The sequence below is a fragment of the Trichophyton verrucosum genome, assembly GCF_000151505.1.
Source record: "Trichophyton verrucosum HKI 0517 chromosome Unknown contig00343_1.f1.exp, whole genome shotgun sequence".
Taxonomy (NCBI): Eukaryota; Fungi; Ascomycota; class Eurotiomycetes; order Onygenales; family Arthrodermataceae; genus Trichophyton; species Trichophyton verrucosum.
The window spans coordinates 8,859-28,565 of NW_003315419.1; the positions used below are offsets into that span (position 1 = coordinate 8,859).

Genomic DNA, 19,707 nt, shown 5'->3' on the forward strand with positions numbered 1-19,707 from the left:
ATCCAAGGCTGCAGGTTCCGCGGCAACCGTTGTTGAGTTGACTAACGAAATAAATAGTTATCCAGATGAAAAAAAGAAAGAAAGAGAAAGAAAGAAAATTGGAAAAAAAAAGGGGACGAAATAACGGTCTCCAATCATGAAAAAGGTTGAGGGAAGGCTGATTATTATTATTATTATTATCGTCTGTTGAGAACACCCATAAGGCCGGACCAGAGAAGCTCTCGTTGCAAATTGTATTGATTCTGCCCGTATTTCAGGGGTAGCTAACCAAGCTATCAAAATAATAAATACATATAAGCAGCCCGCCACTCGGCGCCTCTCGCCTATAAGGCTAACTGCCATGACTGACAAGTGAAGAGACGGCTATTCTCCCCGTGCAGGGCGTTTCACGAAGGAATATATTTTTCTTTTTTACCCGGCCTCTTCCTTATCATTCCCCGATGGCACCCTCAATAGCGATGGATGAGGGCTGACAGATATGCCACGAGTCGTCGTATGGCTTTGATAAACGTCCTGACGGGTTTCAAAATAAGCCATGTTGTCTCTTCCGATGACCAGTTATTATCTGAACGGGGGAAATGACGAAAAAAAAGAAAGTGGCTTATCCGCCTCTGCAGTTCAAGTAATGGATGGACCCTGATAGCTACAAGTTACACAGTCAACGACGAGAAAACATGGCGGCAAACGGGGTAAGATCGTGTTTTAGGAGTCAGCCGTAGCAAGAGTCGTTATCATTGACAGCTGAAGGGTAGGATGACCTTTGTGAAAACCGGTATTTTTACATAGGCCAGCTTCAATGATATCCGATGAAGATTGCTGCCGCTGGAGCCGCTGGGGCGAGGTATCCGCGGTTAAGAGTCCTGCACTTCCTGCACGGTGACGTGTGACAACGGCCGTGGCTCGTTAGAAATGAGCTGGCTCCTCTCTGGGAGGCTTGTTCATGCATCGATATGCCATCTCAAACTAACCATGGGAAATATCAGCCCAAGCACCAGCCAGGGCAAGCTCGTGTAACCTGCAACAATATGAAGACCGTGAAGGAGATTGCGCTTACCGCTTCATCCGTCTGGCAAATTAGAGCAGCAGGCCGCTGACCAGATTTCTCAGAAATGTCTACCACGGTTTGATCCTCACTAGGAATACCAGCGGAATTCGCCTCGCTGTCCATAGAAATTCCGATACATCGGCATTTTTCTGCTATGCAACTTCTCAGAAGCGCACTTCGCTCGCCTATACCCCCTGCAAAGACAATGGCATCTATCTTTCCACCCAGCTTGACGAAGTAATTCCCAATAAACCCAACAATACGATCAAGAAAGATGTCAAATGCCAACTTGTGCATCTCAGTTGGCGGATTGTCCGTTCCGATCTTAGCGAAGTCGGTGGTTCCGGTCAATGCCTTCCAGCCTGACTTCTTGTTGAGAATCTCCTCAGCCTGTAGCAGCCTGTCAGGATAATGTCACTGGTTCAAATGGATTTGTGATACATGCCTTGCTGATATGCATCTCCTTGGTACTCGAAGAGCTTAGCTTGCTGGCCTCTGATGTATAATGAAATACAAGACTGTCGAACCAGTCAGCCAAACACCATGGCCCTAGGTATCAATGACCAACTCAACCCACCTTGCATCGATGTCTCCGCTCCTTGTGGCGCCGGGAAGTCCGGAGAGCGGAGTGAGGCCCATCCTGCAATGCAATGCATATCAGCCATGGGCTCCATTTCTAGGCTGCATATTATCTACTTCCTTTTTTAAAATAGCAGCTCAAGGGATAAGGGGGGGTATGTGGATTGGAATTGGGGCACTTGACATACGTAGTCTCTATGGATTTACCGTCCTGTATAGCACAGATGGAAGCACCGCTTCCAAGATGAAGTGCGATTAGACTTGTTTCCGAGGCCGGTTTGTGCAGAAACTCCGATACAGACCGCAAGATGAAGGAGAAGCTGATTCCATGGAAGCCATATTTCCTCAGCATCTTCGACTTGGCCACCTCCGGGTCTATAGGGTATGTCTTGATATAATCCGGTAGACATTGGTGAAATGTGGTATCAAAATATGCCACTGACTTTGCAGACGGAACCTCCTGCAGACATGTCTTGATGATTTCCAGCGCAGATGTATTGTGTCTAGATCTAGTGTCAGCAAGTTATTGTCCGGAACCCCTATATTGACGGGTCACACCTACAGCGGCGCCAGGTCTTGCAGCGTCTCGAGATAATTAAACGTCTTTTCATGTTAAACGTCTTTTCATGTATGATAACCTCCTCTTCTAGATCTCCTCCGTGGACTACTCTGTGGCAAACATAGGCATAGTCAGAGTTGCTGCTGACGACCTGCAGCTCCTGGTCATGCAGGAGTCTCTTGAGAATGTACTTGAACGCATCCTGCGGGCTCTTGATCTCCTCCTCGGTCTCGTGCTTCTGGTGATTTGAGCCATGTTCGTACTTGAAGACGCTCGGCGGCGCTGTCAGGCCGCTCACACTGGCTGCTGCAACTTCGACGGGCGGGTTCTTGAGATGGTAGACGTTCACCTTGACAGACGAGCTGCCGGCGTTGACGGAGAGGATGACTCGACCCATGGCTAGAGCTGGCTATTTGACCAAGAGCTGCGATATCTCTCAGCTGGGACCCTTCATTCCTACCCTCTGCTCCACGTCTTACGCCTCTATTTTATGTTTCTAGCTGAACGCTCTCTACTCATCGTAGCTACGTCAGAATGTTGGTGGAGAACAGGGATATCCGTCCTACTTTCTCCAACATTATGATGTCAACAAAGCTTCCATGGCTGTGGCGGCGGTTTTCCTTATATGCACCCATGCAATAAGGATTCCTGACAAGTAAATATTCATTTTACTCTGTTATTCCAGTAATTCTGCATCGAGACTCGCCTTGATAAATCAGTATCGGGTTGTCGCTCTATCTATATTGTACCATATCTATACCGGCATCACAGACACCGTAACTAGTTATCAAGATGCCAGGCGAGGTTATCGACCAACCAAACCCAAGGCCTCCTCCGTCACAGCTACCAGACTCGGTGGACGAGCTCAGAGTTCGACTTCAAACAGTCAAGCTGGACGACGGGGTCCGTCGTTCGTTGGAGAAATTCCGTCGAGCTACGGACTACATTGCTGCGGGTTAGTTTTCAATTCCAGGTTGTTAGCTGCCATTAGATCGTGGCTGACCTTGATACTGCGGAACAAAGCTATGATATTTCTCCAGAGCAATGCCTACATGAAACGCCCGGTTAAGCCTGAAGATATCAAACCCCGGCTGCTAGGTACGTACGCTGAAACAGGCTCGCCGCCATCCGCAAATAATATCAAAAAACAAGATATTGTTTCGCTGACGAGAAGAGTCGGCAAGGCCACTGGGGCACCTGTCCTGGTTTGAATCTCGTGTATTCCCATCTCACCTATATGATACGATGCCATGACTTGGATATGCTGTTTGTCACCGGACCTGGACATGGCGCACCTGCGATCCTCGCCTCACTCTGGGTTGAAGGGTCATTGGGAAAGTTTTACCCTAAATACGCCAACGATACCAACGGGCTCACCAAGTTGATCACCCAGTTCAGTACCACTGGCGGATTTCCCAGGTAAGATGGCAATAGTTATTCAAGCCACAACCTCCTCGTATCGCGGGTGTTAATTTCCATTGCAACTAAGGCTAATATAAGTTCCTCTCAGTCACATCAATGCGGAGACACCCGGAGCCATACATGAAGGTGGCGAACTTGGATACGCCCTAGCCGTCTCGTTTGGGTCTGTAATGGATAACCCAGACCTGATAACCGCTGTTGTGGTAGGCGATGGGGAGGCCGAGAGCGGCCCGTGTACAGCGTCAGTCGATCTGAGAAACGGCTCGCACGAGTTTCCATTTATTTCTATTATTTTCTTTGTCGAGCATGTTTCGCTAATTTTGCAAGTAGGAGCTGGAATGGTATCAAGTACATCGATCCCGCAGAGTCAGGGGCTGTCTTGCCGATTCTTCATCTCAATGGATTTAAGATTAGCGAGCGGACTATCTACGGGTGTATGGATGACAGAGAGCTTGTCTCATTGTTCTCTGGTTTCGGCTACCAGGCACGAATCGTGGAAGGCTTGGATGATATTGATACCAACCTGAATAGCTCGTTAGAATGGGCACTAGCAGAAATCCGTAGGATCCAAAAGGCCGCCCGGTCTGGAAGCCCAATCATGAAACCCCGATGGCCAATGTTGATCTTGCGAACCCCCAAAGTTAGTACGAGGTCCTCTTGTATGACATGACATGCCCAAGTGGGATGGCTAACGGCTCTATGTGTAGGGTTGGACAGGACCAAAGAGCATCCATGGAAAAATTGTGGAGGGCTCCTTCGCAGCGCATCAAGTACCGCTGCCAGCAGCTGGGAAGGACGAAGAAGAGCTCAAAGCGTTACAGGAATGGCTTTCTTCATATAAACCGGAAGAGCTGTTCAACGAGCGTGGAGATGTGATTGACGATATCAAATCGATCCTTCCCAAGGAAGATTCAAAGCGAATGGGTCAGCGAAAAGAGGTGTGTGACACTTTTGAAAAACTCAAAATGCCAGACTGGAGACGTTACACAGTCTCAAAGGGTTCCCAGGAAAGTTCCATGAAAACGATCTCTCATTTTATGGGCCAGATCCTGATGGATAACCCCCATTCTATGCGGATTTTCTCCCCAGACGAGCTAGAGAGTAACAAACTTGGTGCCGTGTTGGAAAAGACGGGCCGAAATTTTCAATGCGATCAGTTTTCTAATGCCCGGGGTGGGCGGGTAATTGAAGTATTAAGCGAGCATATGTGTCAGGGTTTCCTCCAGGGATATACTTTGACAGGGCGGACGGGTATATTCCCGTCTTACGAGAGCTTCCTAGGGATCATCCATACCATGATGGTCCAGTACTCGAAGTTCAACAAAATGGTACGTTTACTGCAGTTGCTTGCTTCCATTCTCATCCTTCGAAAGAAGGAGGGATAGATGCTAAGGTTCTTCACAGGGTATGGAAACCAATTGGCGCCGCCCTTTGCCTAGCATTAACTATATCGAGACAAGCACCTGGGCACGCCAGGAGCATAACGGGTTCTCTCACCAGAATCCATCATTTATCTCTGCGGTTTTAAATTTGAAGCCCAATGCTGCCAGAGTGTATTTGCCTCCAGACGCAAATACTTTTCTCTCGACGCTGTCTCACTGCCTGCAATCTAAGAATTATGTCAATCTTATGATCGGGTCGAAGCAGCCAACCCAAATATACCTGAGTGCAGAGGAGGCGGAGACTCACTGCCGAGCCGGGGGTTCTACCTGGGGCTTTGCAAGCACTGATGGTGGTTTAGATCCAGACGTGGTGCTAGTCGGCATCGGGACGGAAGTCACCTTCGAGGTCATCCAGGCGGCAGCCATCCTAAGAAAAGTGGTACCTGACCTTCGTGTCCGAGTGGTAAATGTTACGGACCTGATGATTCTTGGTTCAGAGAGGAGCCATCCGCACTCGCTCTCGGATGAAACTTTTGACGCGCTGTTCACAGCGGACCGTCCGATCCATTTCAACTACCACGGATATGAAACAGAGCTCAAGGGACTACTCTTCGGTAGGCCTCGTGTTGACCGTATCACCATCGGTTGTTACATGGAAGAGGGCTCTACCACTACTCCGTTTGACATGATGCTGCTCAACAGGGTATCGCGATTCCACGTTGCCAAAGCAGCCGTCCTAGGCGGCTCGAGGCGCAATGAAAAGGTAAGAATCCGGCAGCAGGAGCTTCTCACCACCCTCGAGCACGAGATTCGAAGCGCAAGAAAGTACATCATCGAGAACCACAAAGGTAAGCCCAGTTATCTCTGCTCCTGCTTGGATATTTTGAGAGGTAGTCGGTCCACTGACGAGACTGCATGACAGATCCCAGCGACATGTATGACATGCCGAGCTTTAAGTAGTCGTAACAAAGTAGTTGTAATGCGCATATATAGCCGCTGAGAGACAGCCTCAACCAACAGCCATGAGCAGTGGCCATCTAATAGCAGTTTACATTCTCTGATATCAAGTGTCTTCTCCCTCTTCTTCCTCGCCGTGACGTTCGTTCGATGTTGTCTTTTTTGCCTTCTCGTCCGCTTCCGGCAGCGGCTGCCCTATGCACCACGTGACTGACTAACCCGATCGGTAAGCGAGGGTTTGTCCCCACGAAAAAGCGAACGTCTAAAAAAAAAAATCGTGACTTTCGCGAAGTTCTGACGGCCGCAGCCAGATAAGTTCAGCATCTTCCATTTCGACAACCACCACCGGCACCGCCATACGAACGACGAGGGAGCAGCAAATTAACCGTCCCAACGCTCTTGAATTTGTCTGCCCACCATGGCTGCTAACAAGATCGCCGCAAACAGCCCTTCGAGGCAGAGTCCTTCCGACCTCGAGAAGGCTTTGGCTACCGCTCTCAACGACCTGGAGACCAACACCCCCGACTTGAAGGTCGCTCTACGACCTCTCCAGTTTGTGTCTGCTCGCGAGGTAAGGGGAACATTGCCCTTCTTATTTTTCCCGCCTGGCGGACAAGTACTCGGTGCATTGGTGGACTGGCGAATACTTCCTGAAGCGCGGAGCTGAGCATGGTGGTGATATAAAAGAGAACATGGAATAAAGGGACCGGAGGTCTTGTCGCATGAGATACGCATGTTAGGGAGCTCAGGGAATTCAGGAGATGCTCTCGGCCTGCTTCAGGATGCTATCCGCACAGTTCATCTGCTACCGGGGTTCGTACATGTTATAGGTGGAAATCAAACATACTGACGGTTGGTCGTATTGCAGGTTGAGGTTGGCCATGGCAAGAAGGCCATTGTGATTTTTGTCCCAGTCCCTCTTCTCCAGGGATTCCACAAGATCCAGCAGCGGTACGTCAATTCTACATCTACGTAACTTCAAGTATGGGGACTCTCGCTAACATATCAGTTACAGTCTCACCCGGGAACTTGAGAAGAAATTCTCTGACCGTCAGGTCATCATCATTGCTTCTCGACGCATCCTCCCACGCCCCAAGCGATCCACTACCTCCCGCACCAGCCAGACCCAGAAGCGCCCACGCTCCCGTACCCTCACCGCTGTCCACGAAGCTATTCTCTCAGATATCGTATACCCAGTCGAGATTGTTGGTAAGCGTGTTCGAACAAAGGAGGACGGTAGCAAGTTGTTGAAGGTTGTTCTCCACGAGAAGGAGCGTGGTGGTGTGGACCACCGCCTCGATGCATATGGCGAGGTCTACCGAAAATTGACAGGTCGTGGTGTTGCTTTTGAGTTCCCCCAGAGCGGTTCTTCGGAGTACTAGATATTTGGAGTGGGACCAGTCTCAATGAATTCAAGAAATGGAGATATGATGCGGTGCTGCCTCTTTCTCTCCTCTCCTACACTGGGAATAATACCCAATTGAGGAATATGTTTACAAAACAAAAAAACGTTGTACACCACTAAGTATCACTCTCCATCGAGTCAAGGAAGGCGTCGTTATTTGGAGGGAAAATAATACAAGCTTAACGACTTTTTCCTATGTATGGAGCATTACATCTGTTGATGAATCTATAACTTCCTGGATTTACACCCTCGCCACACAGTCAATGTCTAGATATCTAACTTGGCTAAGAATGTCGTCTATTATCAGAAACTCTTGAACTCGTATTCCTGGCATGGCATAGACCTGACGGGAGTTGTATTGCAATGTCAACAAAGTATCACTCTTTCGGTTCGCATATGGGTACTATGTATCAGGGTATCTATGTACTAGCCAAACATGCTAGCAACGAAATAAAACGCTTCAAGAGGCATCAGACTTAATCCTCCCTATCCCAAGTGTCATCCAGTATGCGAGCTCTCTTTTTACTGTATCTGACTCGCTTTTCTTGGTGTTCTCAGACCGGAACCCCAATTCTTCGTTCCCGCCATCTGCTTCCCATTCAATTCTCACAAATACAGGGATCTCAACTATATCTTGGTCTTCGTCGTCCGTATCTTGTTGAGCTTGCTTATTTTTACTCTTAATTGCACCGGGGACAACCTCCATAGCAACAGTGGTCCAATTGCGTCCCTTGTCCCAGACTTTGCCTGCTTCTGCAACTCTCTCAGCACCGCCATGCCGGGAAGATCTCGGATCAGGAATATTCCCGGACTGGAGAGCCTCATCCCAGACATCTGTATTGGCGCCGACTTCAAGTTGGGGACATAGAATCGTTACCTTTGTAGAAACGGGCCCTGGAGTCACTGATGGAGTTGCGAGCGTGACGCGGATAGGATCAAACATATGGTTTTTGAGAGTTAGGAGGAACTGGATAGGTTTTAAGGGCTCAAGTGCTTCTAGGTTGATCGGAAGAGCAACTGATGATTGGTATAGCGGACGGATTGAGGTAAGCGGCAGGTAGCTGAGAGCAATAAGTCTAATGCGGAATCTAGTAGATTGTGGTTTGACTTCCGGTTTAACGAGGATGTGCTTGCATGCTTTGCATCGTTTGGACCTCTTTGTGCGCAGTAGGACCGGAAGCGGTAGTAAGTCATCAACAAATCGTGTGGAAGGCTGTTGAAACTGCTGTTGCTCCATCGACGCCAGCCCATCCCACCCTTCGGCTGCCATCTTCTCAATTACATGATCCTCAGATCCAGTCGTGGGAACAATCAGCCCCTCTGTCTGTGTGAGAGCTTCACGCATAACTGGGGGTTTGGATTTGCTCTTTTTATTATTCCCATGCATCCCGACACCTGTATTGTAAAGAGACATGATACGGCTCAGCGCATTGGGGGAAGAGTATAGACCAAAGTCACCTCCTATCAAGTGATCTGATGGTGATGACGATGTTTCAGCAATCTGAGTGCGGTAGAAATTCTTCAGGGCCGTAAATCTGGCATCATGGCCTAACGCAGGCTTGTTATCAAAGGACATCGGGCTTCCCAACTTCTCATCTTGTTCTTCTTCCGGTAGGGTAGGTGTAGAGGCAAAGCTTGCAAGCGGTGATTTAAACTGTGAGGCCCTAGCTTCCGAAGGTCTTCTGTTCGCTCCGTTTTTCAGAGACAGTAGTTGAGCTCGTATATTGGTTGGCTTATCGAATTTTATATCGATATCAAGGCTTGTCCACATGCAATAGCTACAGGATAGGATCCAAGGACCGCTCTGGGATGCTCCATTCTCCGCATTGTTCATGGCTGTTACTGTTAATGGAGATGTGCAAATGGGACAATTGAAGCAATTACGCGCACATCTAGGCAAATTGTGCTCTTAGTACTATGCTCCTGTGTTTATATAGGGGTATAATTCGTACCTGTTCCCATCACTCCTTACCATGCTGCTTGGAGTTTCAAATAGACAGTTGGGACAATACCAACAAACGATCTCTTCTGTTATACATCTTGCGCATTTTATCTGATGGCAGTCTTCGCAATATAGGAGGTGTTCTGGGGGGTATAAGGAGTAGTTTGCGCGACGTGACCTCGGGTCAAACGTCCGCTCGTCTTCGTCTGAGTCTGAAGCCTTAAGGCTGAGGCTGGAAAGGTCCTTAGAGAGCCGGTTTGAAGCTGGCGTGGGACGAGGGCTATCGACGCAGGGGCATGATATGAAGTTATATGGGAATGGACGCGCCATTATGAGCGAAAGAAGGAGAGGCCGTGTTGAAGAACAGATGTCATAGCATAATCAAGTATAATTCGGTCTATCGTACCGTGAGAAGCCAATATCGCATAATTTATAGAAGTTGTTTCTGCTAGAATCCAGGGGTGTCAGCAATGGCCGTTCGGGATCAAGATGAAGAAGTAACTGACCGGCCTCAGTGTAACTTAGAATGACCTTTAAAATGCGCCTGGTTAGACGTTTAGTTCACTCATGTAGAGATCTAGTCAGATCCAGCTGTAATATGTGATTTTGCGAGCGCGTTGATCAGCTCGTTGCTATTTTGGCGTTTGGTGACGATGAGATCACCTCCGATTTTTTTTTTTCTGTTGACGATTTCGCGCTTGCATCAAGAGCTGCGACGTGCAGCTTCACTCTACCTCCGGGCACACCAGCGAGACAAGTGCCCTGGAGACGACTATGATCAGTGCAAGTGAACTGATGATATACGCTTGTCAAGGAAAGAGGAAATAATATCAACGATGTCTCTCCGCCCATGTCTTCGCAGCCCTTTACTACGGCGAATCAGTCCTCTATCGAGAACCTATGCCGTTCAGACTCCGGGAAACCCGACTCTAGAGGTCTTCAATAGAAGAACAAAATTGTTACAGAAGGACAGAGCAGCAAAGAATGTGGATACCAGCCGGCAGGTTGATTACCTGAAAGACGAGGTTGCAATGCGACTGAGTGACAGATTGCTGGTGGGTTATCTTCGTTACTGGCATACCATTGCGCTCCTGATACTATATCACAGTCTGCTTATGGGTCTTGAATGGTTAGGATATCAAAAGACATTTTCCAAATGTCCTTGACCTCGGCGCAAACAGCTGCAACATAGCTCGAGCCCTAACTTCTACCCCAATATCAAATGGTGAAGGCGACGCAAGCACGGGAACTGGCGAGACCGTTGCAGACCGAATATCAAAAATAACGTGTATTGAGGAATCCCGAAGTCTGCTCTATCGAGATGAATCTCTCCCATTTAACTCTCAAATATCCATAACCCGTGAGGTTATCCCGAGCATTGAGAATCTCCCTTACGAACCAAACACATTCGATGCCGTTCTGTCGTCTCTATCAATGCACTGGATAAATGACCTGCCGTCCCTCCTTGCGCAGGTAAATTCTATTTTAAAGCCAGATAGTCCGTTTATGGCCGTGATGTTTGGAGGGGACACTTTATTCGAATTACGCACTTCCTTGCAATTAGCAGATCTCGAGCGCAGAGGTGGCGTAAGCCCTCATGTATCTCCGCTTGCTGACGTACGAGATATTGGCGGATTGCTGACCAAGGCTGGATTTAAACTGCTCACAGTCGATGTGGAGGATATCGTGGTGGAATACCCTGATACCTTTGCCCTCATGTCAGACCTCCAGGCGATGGGGGAGAGCAACGCAATCTTGCGAAGAGAAGCTGGGCCAATTTCTAGAGACGTTCTATTGGCGAATGAGGCAATATATAGAAGCTTACATACGGAAGAAGGTGAAAGCAATATACCTGCTACCTTCCGGCTGATATATATGATAGGGTGGAAAGAGGGAGAGGGACAGTCAAAACCGTTAGAGAGAGGCAGTGGGCAGGTTAATCTCAAGGACATCATTGGGTCAGAATAGGCCGAGATGCCTGACTCGTGTACAACACTGTAACCTTGTATATAGAATAGAATAGAAGAAAGTCTTCTAAACAGTATGTTTACTCCACCGAAAGAAAGATGGTTATGCATGACCTTTATCGCACATAGTCTATAAGGGGCAGTGGAGATATTACAGGAACGAGCTGCGGTGCTTGGTTAAATTACAATCCCGTAGAGCATTCATCAAGTTGTTGCAACATAGTATCCTGCAATTATTAAAAGAGGCACCTGTTCGTAAAGGCACCATTAAACGGTTCTCCTGTCAGTCATAACACGTACAATTGAACCAACCCCAACGATCTCAACTAGCTTCTCGTGCCAACTCAATAGCACGCTCATCTGTTGGCCACCACCGCCTTCTCCAAGATTTCGACCCTGTATTTGTGAAAACCCGGTGCTCTGTGGAGATACCGACTTTGAGCCGGCATCACTGCTAGTCGGCACAGCCATGCCCTTGTATCTGTTCACCAAGATGTTAATAACGGGGTTAAGCTACCTAAAGGCAGTTAAAAAGAAGAGACATGAGGGACATATGGAGGAAATATATGCCAACGTACAGGTACTTCATCAGACAATCCCCCCGTTCGGCGCCTCCTTCACCGTTGCACACTGCTTCCAGTACTTTTGTCATCTCTGTCTGCCGTATACCCTGTAAAACCTCCACAACGGAAGCAAGATGAACCTCCTTCGCCCTGTCATCGCCACCTAGCGGAGCGGAATCGAGAACATGGCGTAAAGCTCCTTCTGTATCCCCGGATCGAAGCAACTGTCTGATCTGTGATGCAAGGCTTGCTGCCGCGCTGGACGTTGTTGGCGGCGGTAGGTTTGAAGGAAGTAGAGAAGAAATTGGGAAATTGGCAGGCGACTCCGGGTCAAGGCTGTCGATATCAATGGTTCTGTAGTTTGTTATCTGTGGCATTGTGAACCGTGGTATAGAAGCAAACGTCAACTATTGTATCAGGTGGAGGGGTCCGGCGCAGGCTTCGAGAATTCGAGGACAGAAAGGTTGGAGGCCAAGGATGTATCCGTAATAAGCCGGTAATAATAGTAGGATCTAGAGTGGAGGAGACAGAAATGGTCAAGCAACAATGTGGTGGTCTTTGGTGTGTTTGATGTCTGCCTATCTACAGCTCTTGGGAGCGAGTTGACGCCAGGCGGGATGTTGTGGTTGGTGCCAAGACATCAAATGGTGTGGCGATGCGTAGCTACGGCACAGGAGCATAACTACTACATAGAAAAGGGTGTAACTAGATGACGAGAACTACGAAAATATCTGGATGAAAAGCACAGAGGTCAATGATTAAGAGACGATAAAAGAGCCTGAGATTCTGGTATATAACTGCCTAAGTCTGTATACGGCCCATAGGGCTAAGGGACACTGTATATGTGGGTTAATGTCACCCAAAGAACGCCGTCGCTATGCATCAAAATGGGGAGAGAAAACAGTGAAAACGAGCAGTCTTCGAAGATGCAAGAAACCAAGAGAAGGCAAAAGCCCGCGAGGGGGAACCTCTAAGGCAGATGTAACAGCCGTTTAAACGATCGTGAAATGCAGGGATGGGAGCCGCCAAGAAAACAATCAATCATAACGCTGTAAGCGCTAAGGGGTAGGTCGAGAGGTGTGTAGAGGTTAGAGATATAGAAGAAGGAACTGTAGACGTATTAACTGGGGGGTGCTGTGAGGGTTATTGGCGGAGGGGCGATGGTAGGAGGAGCAACGAAAGGGGAAGCGGTATCTGCTTGTTTTTCAATGTCACCGGTCTCTTCATCTCGTGGCCTCGTTTCGTTCAACTCTTCAGCTTGCTGATCTTCTGTCTGAGCTTCACCTTTTTTGTGCACAAAAACACGGCGGAAAGCCTTCGTTATTGGGGTGAAGATGACACGGAAAGCCTTTGCCACGGGTTTCCAGAAGAAGTTGAAGCTGGTAATGACAATGTTCATCACGACCTCGAAGTGTCTGTCGGGGAGACAGCGGACGATCACGGCCCATAGGAGACAAGGCAAAGAGGCTCCGATGCAAATAGCCCATTGAACTCCGGTGAGAGCTTTGACACCGATAGCTGCACCTCCAACAAAAATGATCATGATTTGGCCACCGATCATAATGGCATTGATACCCAAGAAGAAGTAGTTCTTGAACATGCCCTCGAAGATATTGAATTTGTTGTCAAGACGACGGTTGTTAAACTCGTTAAAGATTTGCATCCAAACGAAGGTGTTGAAGACGATTGTGTCCATTTGACCAGCAAGTAGCCCGCTAGGGTCATTCTCGAGATCATATCCAAAAATTTTGGCTCCAGCAAAATAGAGCACGAGCGTCACAACGAGTTGGTAGATGGCTTGTCCAATTATCATCTTCCACATAGTAGTGGTGAAAAGAGGAGCTGACTTCGGAGACGGTTTGCGATCAAGAATTTTTTCCGTAGGAGCATCAGTAGCACTAGATGATAAGTTAGTAAGAATATATTGGAAGGGGCTTATTGTGGCGCTTACAGTGCGAGAGCAGCGAAAGTATCCATGATAAGGTTAACCCAAAGAAGCTGAACGGCATTTAGAACACTTTCTCCCTTTGAATTAGCGAGAGATGAGACGAAGGTCAGCACAACAGCTGTGATGTTGACAGTTATTTGGAACTAGTGGCCGTCAGTATTGGTGTATAGAGAAAGAAACGTAAAAGGAAACTAACCTGCAAAAATTTTGCAACAGCATCGTTTACAGCTCTTCCCCAGGAGATAGCAGTCACAATAGACTTGAAATTATCATCCAAAAGGATAATAGAACTGGCTTCCTTTGCAACTTCGGTTCCGGCAATGCCCATGGAGAAACCAACATCAGCAGCCTTAAGTGCAGGACCATCATTGGTACCGTCACCTGTCACTGCCACAGTCTCTCCAAGGTGTTTAAGGCGGGTAACGAGGATGCGCTTATCTTCAGGCGAGGAACGGGCCAGGACTTGCAAGTTTGGAAGCACACGATCCATTTCCTCGTCAGAAAGCTGCCTGAACTTGGGCCCTTCCATTGCAACACCATCAGGAGTTTTGATACCACATTCTGTTGCAATTGCCACAGCAGTGGTCAAGTTGTCACCTATAGTATGCAATTAGCAACCCCATTTCTGGTGAGATAAAATAACACGATGACTAACCTGTAACCATTTTCACACTGACACCAGCCTTGTTACACTTCTGAATGGCGCCAGGAACTTCGTCTCGAAGGGGATCCTGAATACCAACAACACCAACCCAAGTCATGTTGTTGAAAACATCATTAAATTCAGCACATGACTTATCCTCTTCCATAGTTTTAGCACCCTGCGGTGGCCAACATTCAAAGTCCTTATAAACCATGCCGATGGATCTCAGGGAACGTTTCGCGTACGAATTGATAATATCAAGGATTTCAGATTTAGCCTTGGATGAGAGAACATTTGATTCAAGCTGAGACGTAGAGAGTCCCGAAATGACTCGGCTTGACTGGTAGAGCATGATCTCGGCGGCACCCTTGACCAGTAGTCGGAAGGTTCCGTCTGACTGACGAATAACAACTCCCATGCACTTGCGAGCGGAATCAAAGGGAATAAGCTGGACGATTTCGGCACTGGCACGTTCCTCAGTTAAGCTCAATCCAAGGTATCTTTGAGCAAGGTGCAGCATAGCCACTTCGGTTTTGCTTCCAATGAATGTTTTCTCTCCGTTCTCCTCTCCTTCGAAGGCGGTAGAGTTAAGAGCAATGCTTTTCATCACTAGATCCCGAGCAGCAGTAGAGGCTTCGTTGAACATCTGAGTAACAGCAGATGGACCCTCGCCCTCAGCTTCAGGGGTGCGATCAAAAGTGTCCCTCATTCCGAAGGTTCCTGTAACAACAGTCATTTTGTTCTGTGTTAATGTACCAGTTTTATCTGAGCAAATGACTGTGGCATTTCCCATAGTTTCACAAGCACGAAGAATTCGAACAAGATTGTTTTCCTTGACCATTCGGCTCGTGGCGAATGCAAGTGCCAGTGTGACGGCGAGTGGCAGACCCTCTGATATAGCAGTTAGTAATGGCTAAGGAGGGAATATAGATGTAGCGGACATACCTGGAATTGCAACAACGATAACAGTAACCGCGACGATGAGAATATCCAAGAATTCTTTGCCTTTCATGGCAGGCGAGTGGTGATTATCCGGCAGCTGGGCCAAGAATCTAAAGAGCAGCGCAAAGAATAACGTGCCAGCAGCACTATAAACACGTTAGATGCAGAAGAAGTAGTAACAAGTTCCATGGTAGGATGTACTTACGCCATTCCAAGGCCACCAATCCAGTCGGCAAGGTTTCCTAGCTTGACCTGAAGTGGTGTAGGGTCATTTGAAGTCTGAAGTGAAAGCATGATCTTGCCGTAGGATGAATTTGGCCCAACGCTGGTAACAAGGTATGTTCCAACACCTTCAAGAACTTTGCTGCCAGAGATTATGAAGGGGTCCAGCTTCTTCGTAGCGGTTCCATTGTTGATTCGATCCCAAACTTCGTGTCCATCTGTCTTCTTCATCTGATCTGACTCTCCAGTTGCAGAGGACTCGTCGCATCTCACACCATGCCCAGATAGGAAAATACCATCTGCAGGAATAGCATCGCCAGGTTCAAGATGAAGAATATCACCTACGGTGATGTCGAAAATGGAAATCATAATAGATTTTCCCGAACGAATAGCTTTAACCTCACGGTCATTTTTCTATATTAACAGTTAGTTAGCTGTCAAGAAATGGTCAAGGATTAGCTACACAAACCTTCTTGTTTAGTTTGACGAACTGTCTTTCCTTCTGCCAGTCATTAACCGCAGTAACGATAGTGACAATAAGAATAGCCACGCAAATTGCAACTCCTTCAACCCAGTCCACGTTGCTCCCGCCGCTGAAAGTTTCATAGAGGCCAAGCGATAGCGAAACAACGGCAGCAACAGTAAGAAGAATGATAATTTTATCGTTATAAGCTCTCCATAACAGTACCAAAAAACTGTCGCTTTTCCGTTCAGGTAGCTTATTGCGATCAAAGACTCGTATGCGGTCCGTAAACTGTGCCCCGCCGCTAGATACTGAGGGCTGAGGAGTCGAGGCAGTAGAGTCTTGGTGTTTTGTTGAGCTGCTTTGCACGGCTTCCTCAAAGCTGATGGAGCCTTCCAGGTGCGTCTCATCAAGCGATAGACCAGCTGTTAAATCCGTTCTCAAGCCTTTCTCGAGCCCCTTCAGTCCACCCAGAGCTTTGAAGGCAGCTAATGACTTCGGGTTTAACAGTTTGTTCAGCTGGCCAGGCGAAAATGCGAACGGGTTGTTTTCGACCTCGAAGTCCCGCTTATTGCGCTCGTCTGCTTTTAAGGCTTCAGATAATGGAACGTCATCGTAGTCGGCGCCATCTGATCTGCCAAGTGGTTTAACTGTCGAGCCAGATCGTGATCGAAGGGTGTCTACGTTTGAGTTGACTGAGTTTGCTCTTGACCGAAGAGTCTCTCCGTCGAAGGAGTTTGGGCTTCGGGGGAATAGAAACGAGTTCGCATCGTTAGATGATGACGGTCTGTCTGGAGATAGTTCCTGTGCAGCAGTAGGGCTTAAAGGGCTAATAGGATCTGTTGAGGAGGATGTAGCGTTGTCGTACTATGACTTCGTCAGAGTCGAGGTCGCATGTCAATGTGCAGATATTTTTATAGTACTTACGTGTGTGTCTATTGTTATAGCTGGGGCGAGCAACCGGTTGTTGTTCGCCATAGGAAAAGTTGAGGTCGATAATGTGGTTGACGTTAAAAGATACTATCATGTAAAAGGACAAAAGGCCGTGATATAGGCGTAACGGAACGGAAGAAAAAGGTGTAAATAATTATCGCTGGGCTCGTAAAAGTAAAGGGAGATAACAATGCCCGGAATAGGCTGCTGGTGGGTGGTCTGATCGGTAGGATACTCTTCCAGGGAGATAGCCTCTTTACATACACCTTCAACAACGAAGGGAAAGGCGATGTTGATTATGTCCCCAGCCGCGCTGGGCTCGAGGGAGCTCGATGTCAAGAGACTTGGCTTGCCGCCAGAGACCCCCCTTGGTTATCATGCGGTGGAGACATTCATCTCCTGCCGTTCGGGGATAAGAGTTTCCAGCGAGGCAGTGCAAGTCTTGGACGCCCCAGCGTCAAACGACCGCCACTAACAAGGCATCCTGGCTTGGGTAGCCCCTGCTGATTAGGGCACAATTGTATTTGAAATCCTGAGATCCTGAAATCCTCGGCCGTACGGCGTACACGCTGATGGGCGCAGTTGCAATGTCAGCCATCATGTTCTGTCTGGTGTTTGGAAACTCATCGTACATAGTCAAAAGACGGGAGATTTTGGATGTTTCAACATGGCGGTTAGCATGAGGTTTCGGGAAGTCTATGGATCTCATCTTGAACTCTGCGACTGCATGAAGTGGGCCGGCCAATAATATTGGACGAGTTAAAAAATCTTTAACTTTTTCGCTCGAGGTCTGTCAGGGGCCGGACAGAAAAACGAAAGGCTGCGACAGCCACTAAATTGTTAAAACAGACTGAGTTGAGTAATGTCCCCCGGCCAAAGTGACAGGGCACACGCTTGAACTCGCATTTTAGGTAGGCCATCCTATGCGGATATTTCCTTTTGCCGTTGAGATATAAATACTTCAGGCTGTTCTCGTACTTCCCCTTCATTCAAGAAGAATCCAAGAAGGGCCCAAGAAGAAACCAAAAGTCCGCCCACAGGCAAGATGCATATAAGGCGCCTGCGGGAGGCTAAAAAGCGTATCATTATATGGAGATGAAAAGTCGCTCTCTCGATTGGTGTACCACCCTTCCTGGCCAAGGTACTTTGGCTCGGAAGGGATATATTAAAATCGATATGTTGCTCGGTTGGACTCTCCATATTGAATACAAGGATCAGCCTTCCTAACGCATCCCCTCATCCAACTTGTAGATCTATCATGTCAATTTCCCTTGTCACTGAGCGATTTTTCTCCTCTTGTAATTCATGTGAATCGTAGTGTTTATCTGATGCTCTATTGACGTAGCTTGTGTGCGGAGGAGAGCCCCATGGAACTGGTTCTCCCATATGCTAGCTTGCCAACCAAGGAACTCTCCGCTGAAGAGGTGGATATTACTCCGCCTCTGTTGCCAAGTTGAATATTCCATGGAGGAGCTTGGGAGACCTCTTATTTCACATATGACGGACCGAGAAGTAAAAGATGGTACGGAGTATGCAAGAACAATTCCGGCATGATTAGGTTTCCTCAAAAGCCTGTACGGGGTACGGGAACATGCATGAAAGTCTTCGTTGTCACTCCTTTTCTTGAGTGATCACTCCCCTCTTCAACGCTTCAACCTTAATGCATGATTGAAAGCTCATACTGGAGGCAAAAATAATAGCATGGTACAATATGAATGCCTGAGAAGGGTAACAAGAGATAACGTCAGCTACCCGCCCAGAATGTATCTGATGTCAACGATGAGGCTTGGAGAGAAGGCGCAGTATTTGGCTACTCTGGATGTTGTCGTCGTCGTCGTCGTTTGTATCAAAAATAAAAAAGTCACAGAAAGAGAAATAAAGACGTCACCAGCCACATGCGGCGCGTAACTGCATTATGTCATCGGAGTTAGCCGCGATCACTGGATCACCAGCCACACTTATGTAAGCCTCAGTATTCCATCAAAGGCTTTTGCTTCCTTCCACAGGAATCAACACGATGAAAATACCAAGAAAGCAGACGAGAGAAAAGCTCCACGAAGGGGGCTATGCAAAGAGCATCTAGGCTAAGCTCGGGATCCAGCTCCCCTCTTAGTGTATCGCTGGCTTTGCTTTGTGCAACGACATCATGACACTGCCCATGTGGCTGCAAATACCACCTCCAAGCCTACTTTAATGTCCATGTGTCCCCATCCCTCAGGATTTCAACAAAACGCTGTTCGTCTAAGGAGATCCGACCAGCATGCAAGATTGCAGTCGTCGCAATAGTGTTCTTTAGGGTTGGTAGTCCGCGGTGGTCGAGTTGGTCGAGAGTCACCTGTCCTTCGTTGAGGGCAGTGATAGCGTCGATAAACTTCTCGAAACTTTTATACCCATAGCCTCCCTGACCACCAAAATTCCCTTCCTCGTCTGGAGCATAGCTCATATAGAACCTGCCAAGGAACGGGAGAGACTATTAGCGAGCTTCAAAAATGGAACAACAACGGAAGGCTTTAAACCAAAGCGATGTGCATCAACGTGGAAAAACCTAAAACAGCTATCCGTTCATTGTCCTGACGGCATAACATGTTCAAGTAAATGCACGCTTTGCCGTTCTTTCACTTGAACTTACGGGTTGCACCACACAAGCCCTTCATCGGTTGCGATATCGTATCCTCTCTTGGCCTGATTGATTCTTATCTCGCCCTTCGATCCCATCCCTAAATAAAGCATTAGAA

General features: G+C 47.8%; 8 protein-coding genes across 8 annotated transcripts; 3 read left to right on the forward strand and 5 right to left on the reverse strand.

Annotated features, from left to right (window-relative positions):
* Nucleotides 1-903: 903 nt before the first annotated feature.
* Nucleotides 904-2,818, reverse strand: TRV_04296 (uncharacterized protein; the record flags this gene model as incomplete). The annotated part of the gene is made up of 7 exons (XM_003021541.1): nucleotides 904-963; nucleotides 1,055-1,435; nucleotides 1,491-1,594; nucleotides 1,623-1,726; nucleotides 1,813-2,127; nucleotides 2,183-2,592; nucleotides 2,750-2,818. 7 exons carry the CDS (start codon nucleotides 2,816-2,818, stop codon nucleotides 904-906), a joined length of 1,443 nt encoding a protein of 480 aa, XP_003021587.1.
* Nucleotides 2,819-2,975: 157 nt separating this feature from the next.
* TRV_04297 (uncharacterized protein) lies at nucleotides 2,976-6,048 on the forward strand (the record flags this gene model as incomplete). Its single annotated transcript, XM_003021542.1, has 8 exons — nucleotides 2,976-3,138; nucleotides 3,207-3,285; nucleotides 3,360-3,602; nucleotides 3,694-3,846; nucleotides 3,936-4,245; nucleotides 4,313-4,933; nucleotides 5,010-5,835; nucleotides 5,981-6,048. 8 exons carry the CDS (start codon nucleotides 2,976-2,978, stop codon nucleotides 6,046-6,048), a joined length of 2,463 nt encoding a protein of 820 aa, XP_003021588.1.
* Nucleotides 6,049-6,362: 314 nt separating this feature from the next.
* Nucleotides 6,363-7,326, forward strand: TRV_04298 (uncharacterized protein; the record flags this gene model as incomplete). The annotated part of the gene is made up of 4 exons (XM_003021543.1): nucleotides 6,363-6,515; nucleotides 6,648-6,761; nucleotides 6,813-6,895; nucleotides 6,960-7,326. The coding sequence occupies 4 exons, from the start codon at nucleotides 6,363-6,365 to the stop codon at nucleotides 7,324-7,326; spliced, it is 717 nt and encodes a 238-aa protein (XP_003021589.1).
* Nucleotides 7,327-7,809: 483 nt separating this feature from the next.
* On the reverse strand, nucleotides 7,810-9,120 carry TRV_04299 (uncharacterized protein; the record flags this gene model as incomplete). The annotated part of the gene is made up of 1 exon (XM_003021544.1): nucleotides 7,810-9,120. The coding sequence occupies one exon, from the start codon at nucleotides 9,118-9,120 to the stop codon at nucleotides 7,810-7,812; it is 1,311 nt and encodes a 436-aa protein (XP_003021590.1).
* A 1,007-nt stretch (nucleotides 9,121-10,127) lies between these two features.
* On the forward strand, nucleotides 10,128-11,259 carry TRV_04300 (uncharacterized protein; the record flags this gene model as incomplete). Its single annotated transcript, XM_003021545.1, has 2 exons — nucleotides 10,128-10,346; nucleotides 10,426-11,259. The coding sequence occupies 2 exons, from the start codon at nucleotides 10,128-10,130 to the stop codon at nucleotides 11,257-11,259; spliced, it is 1,053 nt and encodes a 350-aa protein (XP_003021591.1).
* Nucleotides 11,260-11,525: 266 nt separating this feature from the next.
* On the reverse strand, nucleotides 11,526-12,198 carry TRV_04301 (uncharacterized protein; the record flags this gene model as incomplete). Its single annotated transcript, XM_003021546.1, has 2 exons — nucleotides 11,526-11,739; nucleotides 11,837-12,198. 2 exons carry the CDS (start codon nucleotides 12,196-12,198, stop codon nucleotides 11,526-11,528), a joined length of 576 nt encoding a protein of 191 aa, XP_003021592.1.
* A 743-nt stretch (nucleotides 12,199-12,941) lies between these two features.
* TRV_04302 (calcium transporting ATPase (Pmc1), putative) lies at nucleotides 12,942-17,681 on the reverse strand (the record flags this gene model as incomplete). Its single annotated transcript, XM_003021547.1, has 10 exons — nucleotides 12,942-13,719; nucleotides 13,773-13,912; nucleotides 13,966-14,366; nucleotides 14,425-15,303; nucleotides 15,358-15,500; nucleotides 15,560-15,990; nucleotides 16,046-16,906; nucleotides 16,967-17,059; nucleotides 17,237-17,285; nucleotides 17,449-17,681. 10 exons carry the CDS (start codon nucleotides 17,679-17,681, stop codon nucleotides 12,942-12,944), a joined length of 4,008 nt encoding a protein of 1,335 aa, XP_003021593.1.
* A 1,476-nt stretch (nucleotides 17,682-19,157) lies between these two features.
* Nucleotides 19,158-19,442, reverse strand: TRV_04303 (uncharacterized protein; the record flags this gene model as incomplete). The annotated part of the gene is made up of 1 exon (XM_003021548.1): nucleotides 19,158-19,442. A coding segment is annotated over one exon (285 nt), but the record flags the coding sequence as incomplete, so codon positions are not given.
* Nucleotides 19,443-19,707: the final 265 nt, after the last annotated feature.